The sequence below is a fragment of the Prorops nasuta genome, unplaced genomic scaffold (genome assembly GCF_024137725.1).
Source record: "Prorops nasuta isolate Cenicafe-Biocafe unplaced genomic scaffold, Cenicafe_Pnas_1.2 PNAS00012, whole genome shotgun sequence".
In the NCBI taxonomy this organism is placed as follows: Eukaryota; Metazoa; Arthropoda; class Insecta; order Hymenoptera; family Bethylidae; genus Prorops; species Prorops nasuta.
The window spans coordinates 5,083,411-5,098,680 of record NW_027116809.1 but is presented as its reverse complement, the minus strand read 5'-3'; the positions used below and the strand labels follow the sequence as shown (position 1 = coordinate 5,098,680).

Sequence of the window (15,270 nt, the reverse complement as noted above, 5' to 3'; positions counted from 1 at the left end):
GTATGCAACTGCTCTATCTGATAAAACAATAAGATTTTCAAAATCCAAACAAAATAAAATATCTTATAATCGTTTTTTTAATATAATATTTATTTTTTATTACCTTATATAGAATATTTCATACGGCACATTACCTAAAAGATAAAACGGCTTCAAAATTAATCTGCAAATAATGCCATATCGTTACCCAGAATTTTCAACGTAATGTGTGCTTTCAAGGATCCATTTAAAAATAGACAGAAAATGAATTTTATCAGCATCATGATTAGGAATGTAAGACATTAGGAAGTAATATTAATAATCGGCGTAGTTGCGTGCATGTGTGTATATGCGTATACGACAATACGGATCGGTGGAGAAGTATAAACTTATTTTATTTTTTGAAGGGAAACTGTCAACGAAAGTAAAAGTAAAATAATTTTTCCGTTGAATGGAAGCCCTGATTTATCGGTTTAAAATTGATTTATCTCAGCAATGATGCTTTTACGGATATCATAATATAGGACTTTTTTACTTAGTTTTGCCTCAAGAATATATGGTTAAAATTAAAAACATCATTGCTCTTAAACCCTGTATAATACAATAGTTAATTTATTTCAAAACAATTACATGATAAGCAATTTAATATATATATAACATATTAAATGTCTTACATTAAATAATTATGTAACTTACCAAGTACAATAGGTATGTTTACATCTGAATGACGATGGTTTTGAAATTCATGATCTTTGTCCGTACAAACGCAGGTCAATACATTGTATTTTGTACATTTAACACTTAAAATTGATTAAAGTCCTATTATTTTTTCAGTTTCAATATTCTCTAAACTTAGTATCTCCTTCCATTGTGAACATTTCAAATTTTTTTAGTTTTTTTTAATTCCACAGTCTTGTTGCCTATTAAATTCTGCATAGACCATTATTAATTTCTGTAGGGATCGCAACTCCCTAATTACATTTATTTAACATAGAAAGCAGAGATACAAAAGAAGACAAATGTTTTCCAACTGTCGGCTGCGTACTCAACCACAACAACGACCCGGCTTGTTTTGGTTCGGTACCTAAGGTCACGAGTCCTCACTAAAATTGAACTAAGTCCGCGGCCTTGAACCGACTCAAGGGAATGATCACGTCAACTGTCAAGCTCCTAACGGAATTATGTAATCGCGAACACTCGTTTAATTCGCGCCTCTACACTACGATTCTCGTTTATAGGTCCGACGGAATGACCACTCCGCTATGTTGCCCGCTTACCCGTGACAGGTGAGCAGGGCCAGCGGTTCCCTATCAAACCGATCGGTGCTACGAGCTCTAGGGCCCTAGCACACCCCGGGACGTCACAGGACTTTAACACGTAACGAATAATCACCCTTACTTCAGCTTGCAAGAGCTGACTTTCTTCTTAGTCTCCCTCTCTCTCTCTTTCTGCTCCTCTCGATCGCTCTCGCTCTCTTCTCTCTCTCCGGGCAGCCCTTTTGACGATGGCCCGCAGGGCTAGAGTGTCCCGTCGTCCGGTATGTTTTCGCGGCTCCCTGGCAGTCGCTGCACTTGGCTTATCAATTCCTGTGGCGACTGTCAGCGGGGTCGCACAATTCTATCGGCGGCGGGGCACTATACAAGCACTCGACGTGTCATCCAAGACCTCCAAACTACGTGTGTCGGGGCAGTTCGCGGGAGCAGATCAGGCTCTACGCCTGTCCCGCCGCTGCCCCGCTACACCCATCGCCCGACACTAGGGAGCCGACAAGTTATCGATCCTAGATCAATACCTATCGGTTGATAACTCCCTAGTTCGCACGCGACCCGCCTATCTAGCGCTTGAGATTAGCAAAGCGCTAGATGGCAGCTATTGTAACGCTGCGGGAACGCAACGTTACAAAAAATAATAAAGAAGTAGCAATCCCTAATAACATTTATACTGATCTACTCCTAATTTAATAAGCTACAAGGCATTATAGTTTTAAAAAATTAAAAAATTTTCCTGTTGGTTGAAAAACTCAGCCGACAGCTTGAAAACTTGTTTGTGTGATTCAGAGTCCTATTTTCATTGTTGAAATAAGACATTAAGGAAGGCGCGATCCCTCACGAAACTAGCACCATTCTCTTCAGAATTTCAGAAGCTAAAAGATAGTATAATTGAAAAAAATTAAAAAAATGTCCTGCTAGTTGACAATCTTAGCCAAAAGTTGGAAAACATGTTTTCTTCTGTATCTTTACTTTCAATGTTAAAAATATGTAATAAGGTAGTCTCGATCCCCACAGAAAATCATACACGTCTACGCAGAATTTAATAGGCTAAAAGACTGTATCATTCAAAAAAATTAAGAAAATTTCCTGCTAGTTGAAAATCGTAGCCGAAAATTGAAAAACATAGTTATCGCTATTTATACCTGATTTTATGTAAGAAAAAACCCTTTGTGCAAGTTGAAATCCCTAATGATATTCATACTGACTTACGCAGAATTTAATGGGCTACAAGACTGTGCAATTAAAAAAAATTAAAACATTTTCCTGTTGGTCAAATATGATGATAAAAATGATAAAAAGTTTAAACTTTTATCTTCCCTTTAACAATTTTTTCTATGTATTAATTGTAATCTTTTCTTTTAAGTCTTAATTGATGTTAATTTAAAAAGAATACTACATCTACGTTACTTCTAATTTCATATTATACCATTTTATTTAGGCTTTTTATATGCGTCGTATACTGGGTGTCACGCTAATTTTAGGTTATCTGACGGTGAAACTCGGGGCTGGAAAGTGGCGGCTAACTTCAGCATCATGCAGCTATTGTAAAGCTGCGGGAACGCAACATTACACTGTATAAAAATTACAATAAATGTTACAATCGATTGAACTTTTTTTTTCAACGTATATATGCTATTTCATTGTCATCCCTAGGATCGAATGTAACTTTTCGTTCTATTAAAAACTCTCAAGGGAAGAAAGTAAAGTAAATCGCTACTGTGCATGTGCGAGTAAGATTAGCACGAAAACATTTACTTTCGGTTCCAAAAACTAGGCTGCAAACAGCCACTTTTCATGCATGTGTGATAAAAAATATATTGCTTTAAAATTGAGATTTTCCCTTTTTCTTTTCAAGGTTATTCAGAGACTGTAACAAAGACAACCCAAGATAAAGGTATCAACGTTTCACCTCATTTGTCAGAAAAAACACCAAGGAAAATGGTTCTCAGAAAGGCTTTAACCAATACGAAGACAAATTTAATGAGCAGGATTAAATTATATCAACAAAAAGAAAGAAGAGCAGAGAAACGTATAGCGAAATTGAAAGATGTTTTGCAGTCTCTGAAGCAGAAAAGTTTCATCAATGCTAAACAATTTGATTGTCTTCAAGACCTTGGTAAGTTGCATGAGCAATTAATAATGCGCTTAAGTAATAAAACTAATAACAAACCGTTAAAAAAGCAGTATGAACCTGAATTAAGAATGTTTGCGCTAACATTGCATTTTTATTCGCCACGAGCTTATGCATTCGTGCGCCGCAAATTTAATACTTCCCTGCCTCATCCTAAAACTCTAGGTAAATGGTATCAATCTGTAAATGGAGAGCCTGGGTTTAATAACGAAGCCTTAAAAACAATAAAAGCATGTGCAAGGTCACTAAATTACCCTTTACTTGGATCACTTATGTTTGATGAAATGGCAATAAGACAGCATGTAGAATATGATAATGGCAAATATAGTGGTTATGTGGATTTAGGTCCTAATATTGACTGCGAATATGGAGATATTGCGAAAGAAGCATTAGTCTTTCTTGTAAATTGCATTAATGCTTCGTGGAAAATACCAATTGGATATTTTTTAATAGCTGGTTTAAACGCTGGTCAGAAAGCTAACTTGGTGAAGGAGGCATTAATAGCTTTACACGAGCATGAAATTCACATAGTTTCGGTCACGTTTGATGGGGCACCAACAAATATAAGCATGTGTTCTTTATTAGGATGTAATTTTTATAATTCTAATTTGCAGACTAATTTCTTGCATCCGGTTACACGTGCAAATGTTGCGGTATTCTTGGATCCATGCCACGCATTAAAACTAATGCGGAATTGTCTGGGAGAATATAAACAATTAGTTGACGAAAATGGTAACATTATTCAATGGGAATATATAATAAAATTGGATGACTTACAAAATAAGGAAGGTTTGCATTTGGCAAATAAACTAAAAAGTGCTCATGTATTATATGATAAGCAAAAGATGAAAGTAAAACTTGCAGCACAGACATTTAGTAATAGTGTAGCAGATGCTTTAGAGTTTTGTAAAGATGATTTAAAATTATCTGACTTTAAGGGGACAAATGCTATAATTAGATTCATAAGAATTATAAACGATGTGTTTGATATCTTAAATTCTATGAATATAAGACAGTATGGATTAAAACAGCCGTTAAATGCTAATAATTGTGAAATAATTATACCTAAATTGGAAGAATCTTATGCTTATTTATCAAAATTATGTGATCAACGTGGCCAATTATTGATACAATCAAGAAGAAAATGCGGACCTTTGGGATTAATGATATCTATAAAAAGCTTATTGTCTATATATAATGAATTGGTTGTTACTTTAGATATTCTACAATATATCCCTACTTATAAATTTAGCCAAGATCATATAGAATTATTATTTGGAAGTATAAGGTCTCATGGAGGATGTAATAATAATCCCACAGCTCGTCAATTTAAAGCTGCGTATAAGAAAATATTAATTCATACTGAAATTCATGAAAATTCAAGTGGTAACTGCATTCCACTAGAAATGATTTCAATCTTGCATGTATCTGCAGATTCAACAACGATTATAAATAAAACTACTCCGAATTCCAGAGCGATTGAAATATCTGACGAAGAAGAAACTGTAGATGATCCTATTTTATTTGACTCTGTTAGCTTATCGGAATATTCTAGACGAGTAGTACCTTATATTGCAGGATTTGTTGTAAGGTATTTAAGGAAAAAAATTAATTGTGGAACTTGTACAGAAGTGCTATTAGGCAATAAAACAAATATGCAATGTTCTCTAATTACCATTAAAACTCATGGTGGTTTAATTTATCCCTCACATGATGTTATTACAATATGCTCTAAAGCAGAATCTATAATTCGCGTTGCTTTACGAGAGAGTGGAGGTAAACATCTGTTAAAGAAATTTACAGAAAATTACCTTTTGCATCTAGTTATGCAATCGATGATAAATGTTAATGTTTTTCAAAGTTTAGAAGAACATTCACATGATCAAACAATTTTAGAAAGTCACAGTTTTCATTTAATGAGAGCTGTTGCCAATAAATATATCAAGATACGATTACATTATATAGGTCGAAAAATAAATGATAAAATTAGCATTAGACAGGAGTTTAATAAACTTGTCTTATTTAAAGGGCAGTAGCCTAATATTTGTATAGTATTTTCTGTGCAATATTTCTAGTCTGTAATAGACTCCCAATGTGCAATAGACTCCGTTTGCAATATACTTCTAGTCTGTAATAGACTCTCAGTCTGCAATAGACTCTCAGTCTGTAATAGACTCCCAAGTCTGCAATAGACTTTCAGTCTGTAATAGACTCCCAAGTCTGCAATAGACTTTCAATCTGTAATAGACTCCCAAGTCTGTAATAGACTCTCAGTCTGCAATAGACTCTCAGTCTGTAATAGACTCCCAAGTCTGCAATAGACTTTTAGTCTGTAATAGACTCCCAGTCTGCAATAGACTCCCAAGTCTGCAATAGACTTTCAGTCTGTAATAGACTCCCAGTCTGCAATAGACTCCCAAGTCTGCAATAGACTCTCAGTCTGTAATAGACTCTCAGTCTGTAATAGACATAAACATGATGGAAGCGATCACCACCTTCCCGTGGTTTCCGTCGATAACAATTTCTTTTTTACAACAATTATTTGAGGTAAAAAGTAAGTTGGCCAAGAGTGATCAATCATTTCAATTGTATATACTTTCAGTATCTACAATCTTTATTATTACCGTCAACTTCGGACAGAAGGAACCATCAAGAAGCGATATAAACTTTTTTTTTACTCTTGGTGTTCAATCTGTTTGCCACGTTATATTTCTTAATTAACTTAAAAGAGAATCTTGCAACGATAAGTTAAATTTTCATGTACAAACATATAACATTGCTATTCTTTCAGAGTAAAATGTCTAAGTAATCCAAATCGCAAAGGGCCAATAAGAATTGTAGGAGCCGTATCGCTTCCTGGTGTTGACTTCTCCGATCCCGTTACCAGCGCCTCCCTGCGTATCGTCCATGTCTTCTAAAGTTTGGCTTCCCTAGATGAAAGAGACAAGACAACCCTGGAAATTACCAACTTGTTAAAGGACGACTTTTTGCAACCAAACAGGTATTATCAATGGTTTAAATTTTTTAGGTACAAATTATTAGTATTCTTTTTTGTAAATTTAATTATGTTCTTTTTTCAGAGCTACTTGTCTTATGATCGTTTCTGTCCACTCCACAAAACCGTCCGAATTTTACGAAATAAATTCGCCTTTTACCCTATGGCTTGGCACGCCGTAGACTCGACAGCTCAATCATACAATAAAATTACATGGAATGTAATTTGCAGCAGTATAAGGAAACATTCTCTATCATCTTAGCGTTGTGAAGATTAAGGTAAATTTGTTTCACCTATTCACATTATTGCATATCCTATTCCTATCTAACGATCCATTTCTTTTAGGAGCCTGTGAAAGACGGCTAAGCGAAAATAAGTTCAGACTTCAATCAGGTTCACGAAAACATACAGAAGTCATTTAGAAATCTGGAACAATTAATTCACTAGCATTATCCAAAAAATAAATTGATGATACGGAATGATAACCCTCAGCGATTTAAGCATGTCCTTGTTCATTTTAATGATGCTTGAAAATGAAGTAGGCGAAAGAAAACTCACTCTATCCAGAATGTCTTATGTAATTTTAAGTTTTACTCGCTTAAGTTCAAACGCTTCTTCTAATTGTACATAAGGATTGTATTTCTTATTCTTAAATTACGTTTATAAAAGAAAGACTAGGCCTGTTACAACGGTTTTTATCCAATGAAGTTGGGACATTCTTGGACATTGATTCATCATAGATTACAATCATATATTTCACATTGTAGGAAAATCTTGCATATAAAGATGGAACAACACATAAGTAGCAAAAGACTTGTCAGAAAACGTTAGGACTTATTCTTGCGCCATTTAAACCTGTAGAATTAATTGTGTTGTGCTTTCTTACCTGAGAAGTATTTGAGTATATGTACATGTGAACTGCGTGTGTTATGTAGATAAAATAAACTATATATATGTATAATTGAACAGAGAAATTTTTAAATCTTTCTGTTCAATTACGAAATCAAACACGATAATAATAAAGTTCTTTACATGGAACAATGAATCTGAAGCTTCACTCATAAAGGTTGCACAAAATCATAGTTTTTTGCAGGAGTAGAAATCAAGGTGAATAAACATTATTGTATTTTATAAGATTGTTGTTTCATGTAAATGTGTGCAAAGAATTGTTAGTATTAAACACCTTGCGAACTGAGTCTCAACGAAATAATTATGTAGTTTTCTATTGCGTGTTTTAACTAATATATTAATTCCATGTTACTTTGGGAAATCAATGTTTTCAATTTTTATGTATATTTAATTAAGTATCCACTGTGCTCATCAAACAGTACAAACGATTGTTTTATTTGTAATTACTTTATATTATCACAATTATTGTCATCGGGGTAAAATTTTAATAAAGAAAAGGAATTTGTTTAAATTACAATTAAACATTATTTATTTTATAGTTTTAATTATCACAATTTTTAATATCACATTTTAATTTCATCACATTTAAACTTACATATTTCACTAAATCACATTTTATGATGACTATATATGTGTTACATATTTCACTAAATCACATTTTATGATGATTATATGTGTATTATATGTTTTAAATAAAAAATAATCTTGTCTATCAAAGTGCACATTAATTATTAATCGTGATGATTGTTGGCGTCCCTTTCCTTGAAACATTACGTCTCTGTCCTCGCCAATTGGCCCTAGCTCTTCCTCTTCCTTTACCTCTCCTGAATGCTGAAAGAAACAATAATAAATTATTAAATATATTAAACTTAATACATTATATTTTTAAAAAATTACCAGCTTTTATTGCCCCTGGTTTTATTGTTTGAACGTTGTAATTGTCAGTTTCTTCATTTTTATTGTCATTTATTTTTTGGTTTTCCATATTTTCATTTTTTTTCTGGTTTTCTTTGTTTTCATTCGATTTTACTTCTTTTTTCTCATTTATTTTACTTTCATTTTCCATTTTATTAATTTTTTCGTTCTGCTTTTTTATAATCTCCTCCATCTGAACGTTTCTTTCAGTTAATTTTTTTATTTCATCCCATAATTTATTATAATCTGCACCTATAATATAAGTATTTAAATTTATTAATAGTATTTAAAAATTCATTAATGCATTTTACTTACTTTGATTCTCTCCTAAATTGCAATTTTTTATGGTTTCTATATTCTCCATTTTCGACATATTACTTTAAAACTCTGAGTATTGAAAAGTTACGTATACAAACAAGCCAATGAAGATCAAAGAATTGAAGAAATTATTTGGTTTTATAAGGAGAATATTTCAAAAATACGTTAAGTAGCACGTGCTCCTTCATTCCAACGAAGACAAGACCCAAAGATGATGGAGACAAAAGGGAAGAACTGAAGTGGAACATTTGGAACCAAACCAACCAATCCTTTCATTTTTCACCTTGTTCCTATTATCAGACATTAGTGTCTCTGGGTTCACGGATTTCGTACCTCCATGACAACATATATATATATATATATATAGGCAACCTATGCCACAAAGATGGCGGTCAGCCTTCCTTCCCCTCACCCTTCGCGTAGTTACCCCGCAAGATTATGCTCTCTCCAGGTACTTCGTACCTCCATGGGATTGTGTTATTTAACTATAGAAATGAAGCACTTACTATACATTATTATAATTAATAAAGCGTAGATAGTTACAATTTAATGGTTATTTTAGTTTAATTGCTTTTTTTATCCATTACAAATGTCATTTTTCTCAATTAATCTTGGTTACTACGTTTAATATTTAAATTAAATGGAAAACAGTAATTCGACTATAGTAATATTTACTATAGTCAAATAACACGAAATCTCCTATGTTCCGCTGTTAGAGAAAACTCCTGTATGTGTTAAACACAAAAATTGTAAAGGCGTAAACTTTATACACAAAAAAATACCTATAAATACTTAGGGTGTTCAATTGATTTCTCGTCATAAAAAATTTCCATATTCTTTGTAAGTACTGAGTGCACCGCTTCATAGTAGAGAGAATGTGTTGTATAAAATAACTTTTTTAATATAAAATTAGGACTTTTAAATAAAAAATGTCCTAATTTTTTTCAACTCGACCTCTTAATACTTTCATATATTTGATTATTTTATTCTTGTTCTTTCTATTCAAGACACTATATTGTTTCATCAAGCATCAAATTCTTTTTTGCAATGCCCAATTATCTGAAAATATGAAAAAGAAAGCAAATTATCATGCAATAATGATATACATTCAGAAGGAGCACTAAAAGGATAATATCTGTCTACCTACCTAAAAAATTAATACAGAATTTAATTTTATAGGCTTATATATCGTTCCTTTAAGCTGAAGAATTATTTTATGTGATCCTCAACTAGAGTACCTATAAAATTGATAAATCTTTTAACAAAGAAATTTGCCCTAAATCTTACATTTTATATAATAATAGATATATAAACTGTAAAATAAAATAACTTATCTGATCCATTTTTGTTTATCTATAATTGTTGTGATTTGCAATTAATCATTTTACTCCAAAAATTCATGTTCACTCTCATAACCCACTTCATTTACACATATTACTAACACATACTTAAAACAATATGGCACCTTCAGCTTCTAGTTTCCAATCTATGAATTTTTCGTGATATCATGTTTGTTGCCAATCTCTTAGCACAAAAATTACTAGACCGTTCTGCAAATTGTCGCCGTACCCTAGTGAGGAGGCATTCGCTAGAGTGAATCCGGAATAATCCGGATCCAGATTTAAGTAGAGTAATTAGGCCCCATTCAGGCATCATCTTCCTCCTCATCATTTTCAAATAAAATATTCCATAAATTCATATAATCCATTGTTTTATCTGTAAATAATATATTATTAAGAGAAATTATGTAAAAAAATTAATATATTATATAAAAAGTGAAAATTATTAATGATTATTATACTTCTTTCTTTATCTATAGTAAAACATATTAAAATTTACCTTTTGTTGGTGAGAACAATGACACTAATGACAGCTAAAATTTCCACACCTGAATAGGCCCTAATTACTTTACTTGAATCTGGATCCGGATTCGCTTTCGCGAAAGCCTCCTCACTAGATTCGGATTAGTCTAGGGTGATCTAGAATTTTTTTTTCGTCAGTTGCGACGCTGCAGTGTCTGATCCGAAATCTGGATCTAATCCCTGAAAATAAATGTCCTATATCTGACCAAGCGTCTTTAGGGTGAGTCTTACCAGCTCACATTAAACTATCGGCCCATTAAAAAGTGTTGCCACCTTAGGAAAATTTAAGCATTTTATTTTCCGAAAGTTTTTAGCCCGCAACTAATATAGTGTATGTGTACTTTTCTGAAACGAATGGAACAGGAATAGGAATCAAATTTGTTATAGTTAAATAATACGAAATTTACTACAGGTTTTATCTCTAACAGAGGAATATAGGAGATTTTCGTGTTATTTGACTATATCACTCCGTTAGAGAATCACTCTGATAATCATATACAATCTTGAAATAGTTCAAATAAATTAGAAAAAAAAGTTATAATTATAAAAGACCTAATAAGTTAAATATAAAAATGTATCATTCTTTGGCTTAAAGGTATATTATTTTCTATTTAATTACTATCAATTGTAATATTATACATAAAAAATGTTAATGTATGCTTTGTCTTAGGATTTTATGTGCAGAAGTTTAATAAAAATAATTTATGTAATAGTTATCTTTTTATTTACACTGAAAATTGTATATTTCTTAATGATGACAAATTAAAAAAGATATACGTTAATACATATAATTGTAATGGAATGTAATACAAAATATTATTTGCAATTGTTAAATTTTATTTAATTTCGAAAAATCTTACATTAATTAATGCATTATATAGGTACGTATTATTCGTTTGCTGATTATAAAATAAAAGTTAAATTATAAATTAAAATTGACGAACTAAAATTAATATCACATAAATCCTTTTTGAACGAATTTGCTTGTTCAAATATAATATATATAAAGCGAAATATCACTTTATTATTGTTAAACAAAAATTTTTCATTTGTAGCAGCAGAAACATTTTTGCCACCTATTCTTTTATAAGTTTCTGTATAATGACCAGAATTAAACCATATTATTTATCAAACTTATAACATAACAATATAAATACTTTTAGTTAACCAACTTTTTGGACTAAATAGCAGTATATATCACAATATTAATATATATAAATAGCAATTTTTTTCATTTATACTATAAACAAAATTATATAGCTTCATTTGAATTGTCTTCTTGTACACATTCAAGATTTTCCCCAGGAAATCCAGCCTAAAACGTAGTGAATGTTCAAATTAATAATATTTAACAATAATCACTGTGTAATAATTATAAATAACCTTTTTCATTGAACTATCTAGTGTTATTAGCTTCTTCCATTCTATTTCTATTAATTTAACTTGAATTTCTTCCTTTTTTATTTGCATTTGCAAAAATATTTTTTCTCTAATTCTGCTTTTTCCGTTAAATGGTTCTTCATTAACGTTATTAGTTCAATTTTACTTTGAAATAATCTGTTTTGTTCTGCATCATTTTGCTTCCGGCTTTTAAAACTTATATTATTTTTTACAGATTTCCCTGAAATAGCTTCTGCCAATGAAGGACTAATGGGTTTTTTTAACTTTTTTGGATCCCACTTATCCCATAGATTCAGTTGATTATTATCAACCAAATGCTTAAAAGTAATTAATATATGCTTTAATAAAACAATTTACATTCTTTTGTTTCTTTTACTACATAATGAAATTATATTATATATTTTACCTGGAATATTGCATCATCTGGATCACTCTCATTCTCTATATCTTTGCAATGATTTTTTTTACCCATAATATCAGAATCGAATGGATTGTGTAATCCATCCACTGACTTTTGTATGATTTCATAAACTTTTTCATACAAAATATTAAACTTTACTTTATTTAGTCCTCCACCTATACAAATATTAGTTAATATATAGTTGAAACCAACAATATGAAATTCTAAAAATGTAAACTGACCTGTTTTATATGTTTTTCGTTTGAGTTTAGCAAAATATTTTCTTGAGCCTGACTTCATATTTGTCCAAAAATTTTTCAAAGTCTTGCTAGTTACTTCTCTGACAGAAGTAGAATTAAATTTTTTAGTTAATTTATTCCACGCCTCATCTTTTTCTTTTATGCCAATTGCATCTGTTTTTTTATTTTCAATAATCCCAGAAAATTGTTTAATCAATTCAATTAATTGAATTTTTTCGTCAAAAGTAAAATTTTCCTGTCTGGTTTCATTCATGGTTGATTCTAAAGGAGAAAAAGTGCAATTATATTATAAATTAATTTAATCACACACAATCAACTAGTAGTTGGTGACAACGAATTTATTTATATTAAAGTTTTGCACATAACATCTGTAACGTTATTCCCGTCAGTGCGGGGGGCCACTCACACTACGGGTTTTCCCATTACCTTCGCCCGTCCTTTTCTATCGGTATCAGGGCGCCAGTTGGTCAGTTGGGTGGCCAACAACCCTACGTTATCAATTGGGTCCTTCGACCCCATTCTCTATGCATCTTATACGGCCCTGCGGCCATGCATATGGACGGTAGCGGTAGCCAGGGTCGCTCAGTATGCTAGGTCGTGGAGAGAGGGGAGGGTTCCTTACGGAAGTCCGAGCCTCGCAGACCTGCCTGCTGAGGGGCATACATTTCTCCCTCACCACCCACACACACAGGTGGTGGTGAGGAGTGCGGGTACATGCGGTATCAATTGCCAGAGCATAGCGTTTTGCCAGGAGCGGACCACCACGGAGGCAATGTTCACGGCCCGTCCAGCCATAGCGCAAGCCTATGGGATTACGGAGGGCACCGGGACACATTCCAACGGGTTAACTACGCCCCTGCACAACCCACTATGCATTGGCCGGTATCCAGTCGTGACGTACGTGCAGGCTGGCCTATAGCACACGCCTCACGTACGCGAACCGACCCATGGATGTCTGAGTGCCGCGTCACGCGCTCACCAGCACGCACGGACACATCAGCACAGTCCCATGGTCGCGTTCCGACTGCCTGCTATGGCAGTCTGCGCACGACATTCGCGCAGCCTGCTTGACGCGCGTAACCAGCGTTCAAGCCAGACTCGATGTTCTATTTCCCCTCCTCGTGGGGACTTATAGACACTGTCATTGTTTTAGGACTCCCCGAGGCCGCTTCTCCTTATCTCAGGTTGCCTGGGTTGTTTGGCCTGGCCCTGCCTTACTTCTCAGGACAACCTGGACATCGTTTACTGGAGCGCCGGTCTTTTCATCCGGGCCTCTGCCTGTCAACGGGGTCTATCCTTGACGTTAGCTATAATCCACTCGTGAGCCTATCTCACGAGTCGGTAACGTAGGGATTAATAATATCCACTGTTCGGTAGCTTTTATGTTCTTTATTCGGTATCTCGTATACGTAACGGGGAACTTCGTTACATACCCCCCTCCGTAACGGAGGTTTCGACCCGAAACCGAAAGCGCCCGAACACGAGTTCGTTTTTCGCTGCCACGCCCAAGCGTGCAGTGATGCACTTCAGTCTGGGTTTACTCTTGCGGTAGCTCAGGCTTGTATGGCTTGATGTCTGCCGTAGACATTTTGCCAGTGACGTTTCCTGCCAAATCAGACAATTCTACAACTGTCTCCGATAACTTCTTCGCAATCATAAACGGTCCACCGAATGGTTTGTTCAGTGCAGCCGATATGTGTTTTGCGGCATTCGAGAGCTGTCGGTTGCGAACTAAGACTAACTCGCCAACCTCATAGTGCTTTTCACGACGACGTAGATTATACGGTCTTGCCTGTCGTTCGTGCGCTTCTTCGAGAGCATACTTGAAAACTGTTCTAAGCGTTTCCAAGCGTTTCATGCGTGCCAACCACTTTTCTGTCGGTTGCTGCATGATTTCGGTATCGCCTTCTAATTCACGTCGCATCGACTTTGCCGATTCTGGTTCTCTACCCAGATTAGCAAATGCAGGTGTAGCTTGCAGTGAACCATGGTGGGCAGTATTAAATGCAAATCTAAATGCATCCAAATGCTGATCCCACTCTCGATGATCAGAATCGAGAAAGGCCCTTATCATCATCTTCAGGCTTCTATTCACCCTTTCGGTGGGGTTTGCCTGGGGATGATATGGAGGTGTCGTGGTTTGCCTCATACCCGTTAATTGTAATAAAGCAGTTATGTCTTTATTTACAAATTCGGTACCATTGTCGGTAACTAAAACTTTTGGTGTACCCCATCTATGAATCACCAAGTTTTCGATAGCTTCTGCAATCTTTTTGCCGTTAGCGCGTCGAAGTGGAGCTACTTCGATCCATTTTGTGTATAGGTCTTGGATTACCAACACATACGAGAACCCTTGTTTACTTGGCGTCAGTGAGCCCATAATATCTGCCGATATTACAGTCCACGGCTGTTCAACAATTCGACGTCCCATGAAGCCGACGGGAGCTTGTTGTTCTACCTTGCAACGCTGACATTCGTCGCAGTGACTGACGTAAGCCGTTACATCTTTGAACATACCTGGCCAGAAGTAATTTATCGAAAGGCGTCGATATGTACGATCGATACCTTGATGGCCGGCTTGCGGTAACTTATGGCATTCTTCGAGCACTTTCTGCCTGTACTCCCTGGGTATCACCAGTTTCCAAGCATCAAGATCTTCGAGCTCAGCATCTGCCAAATCTGAACGTCGTTGATGATACATCAACTCTCCATCTAATTTCCAATCAAGAAATTTTTCTGGCGTTCTTTCGATATCCTTTACGCGCTTTAAATACCACGCATCCTTGGTATCGGCGTAAGACGGTAGCAAAGCATTTAAACTTTCCGGTG

The 15,270-nt window shown here is 34.4% G+C and overlaps 1 protein-coding gene and 1 pseudogene across 1 annotated transcript; one reads left to right on the top strand and one right to left on the bottom strand.

Moving 5' to 3' along the window:
* The first annotated feature begins 5,473 nt into the window (after nt 1–5,473).
* LOC136777832 (V-type proton ATPase catalytic subunit A-like) lies at nt 5,474–6,823 on the top strand (annotated as a pseudogene).
* A 1,186-nt stretch (nt 6,824–8,009) lies between these two features.
* LOC136777831 (TNF receptor-associated factor family protein DDB_G0272098-like) lies at nt 8,010–8,573 on the bottom strand. Its single transcript, XM_066734423.1, has 3 exons — nt 8,516–8,573; nt 8,183–8,452; nt 8,010–8,116 (listed from the first exon to the last, which is right to left on the bottom strand). The coding sequence occupies exons 1-3, from the start codon at nt 8,571–8,573 to the stop codon at nt 8,010–8,012; spliced, it is 435 nt and encodes a 144-aa protein (XP_066590520.1).
* Nucleotides 8,574–15,270: the final 6,697 nt, after the last annotated feature.

Coding starts and splice junctions, on each gene's coding strand:
- LOC136777831 (XM_066734423.1), bottom strand. CDS start 8,573: ATGTCGAAAATGGAGAATATAGAAACCATAAAAAATTGCAATTTAGGA. Junction 8,453..8,515: donor CAATTTAGGAGAGAATCAAA/GTAAGTAAAATG, acceptor CTTATATTATAG/GTGCAGATTATAATAAATTA. Junction 8,117..8,182: donor ACCAGGGGCAATAAAAGCTG/GTAATTTTTTAA, acceptor TGTTTCTTTCAG/CATTCAGGAGAGGTAAAGGA.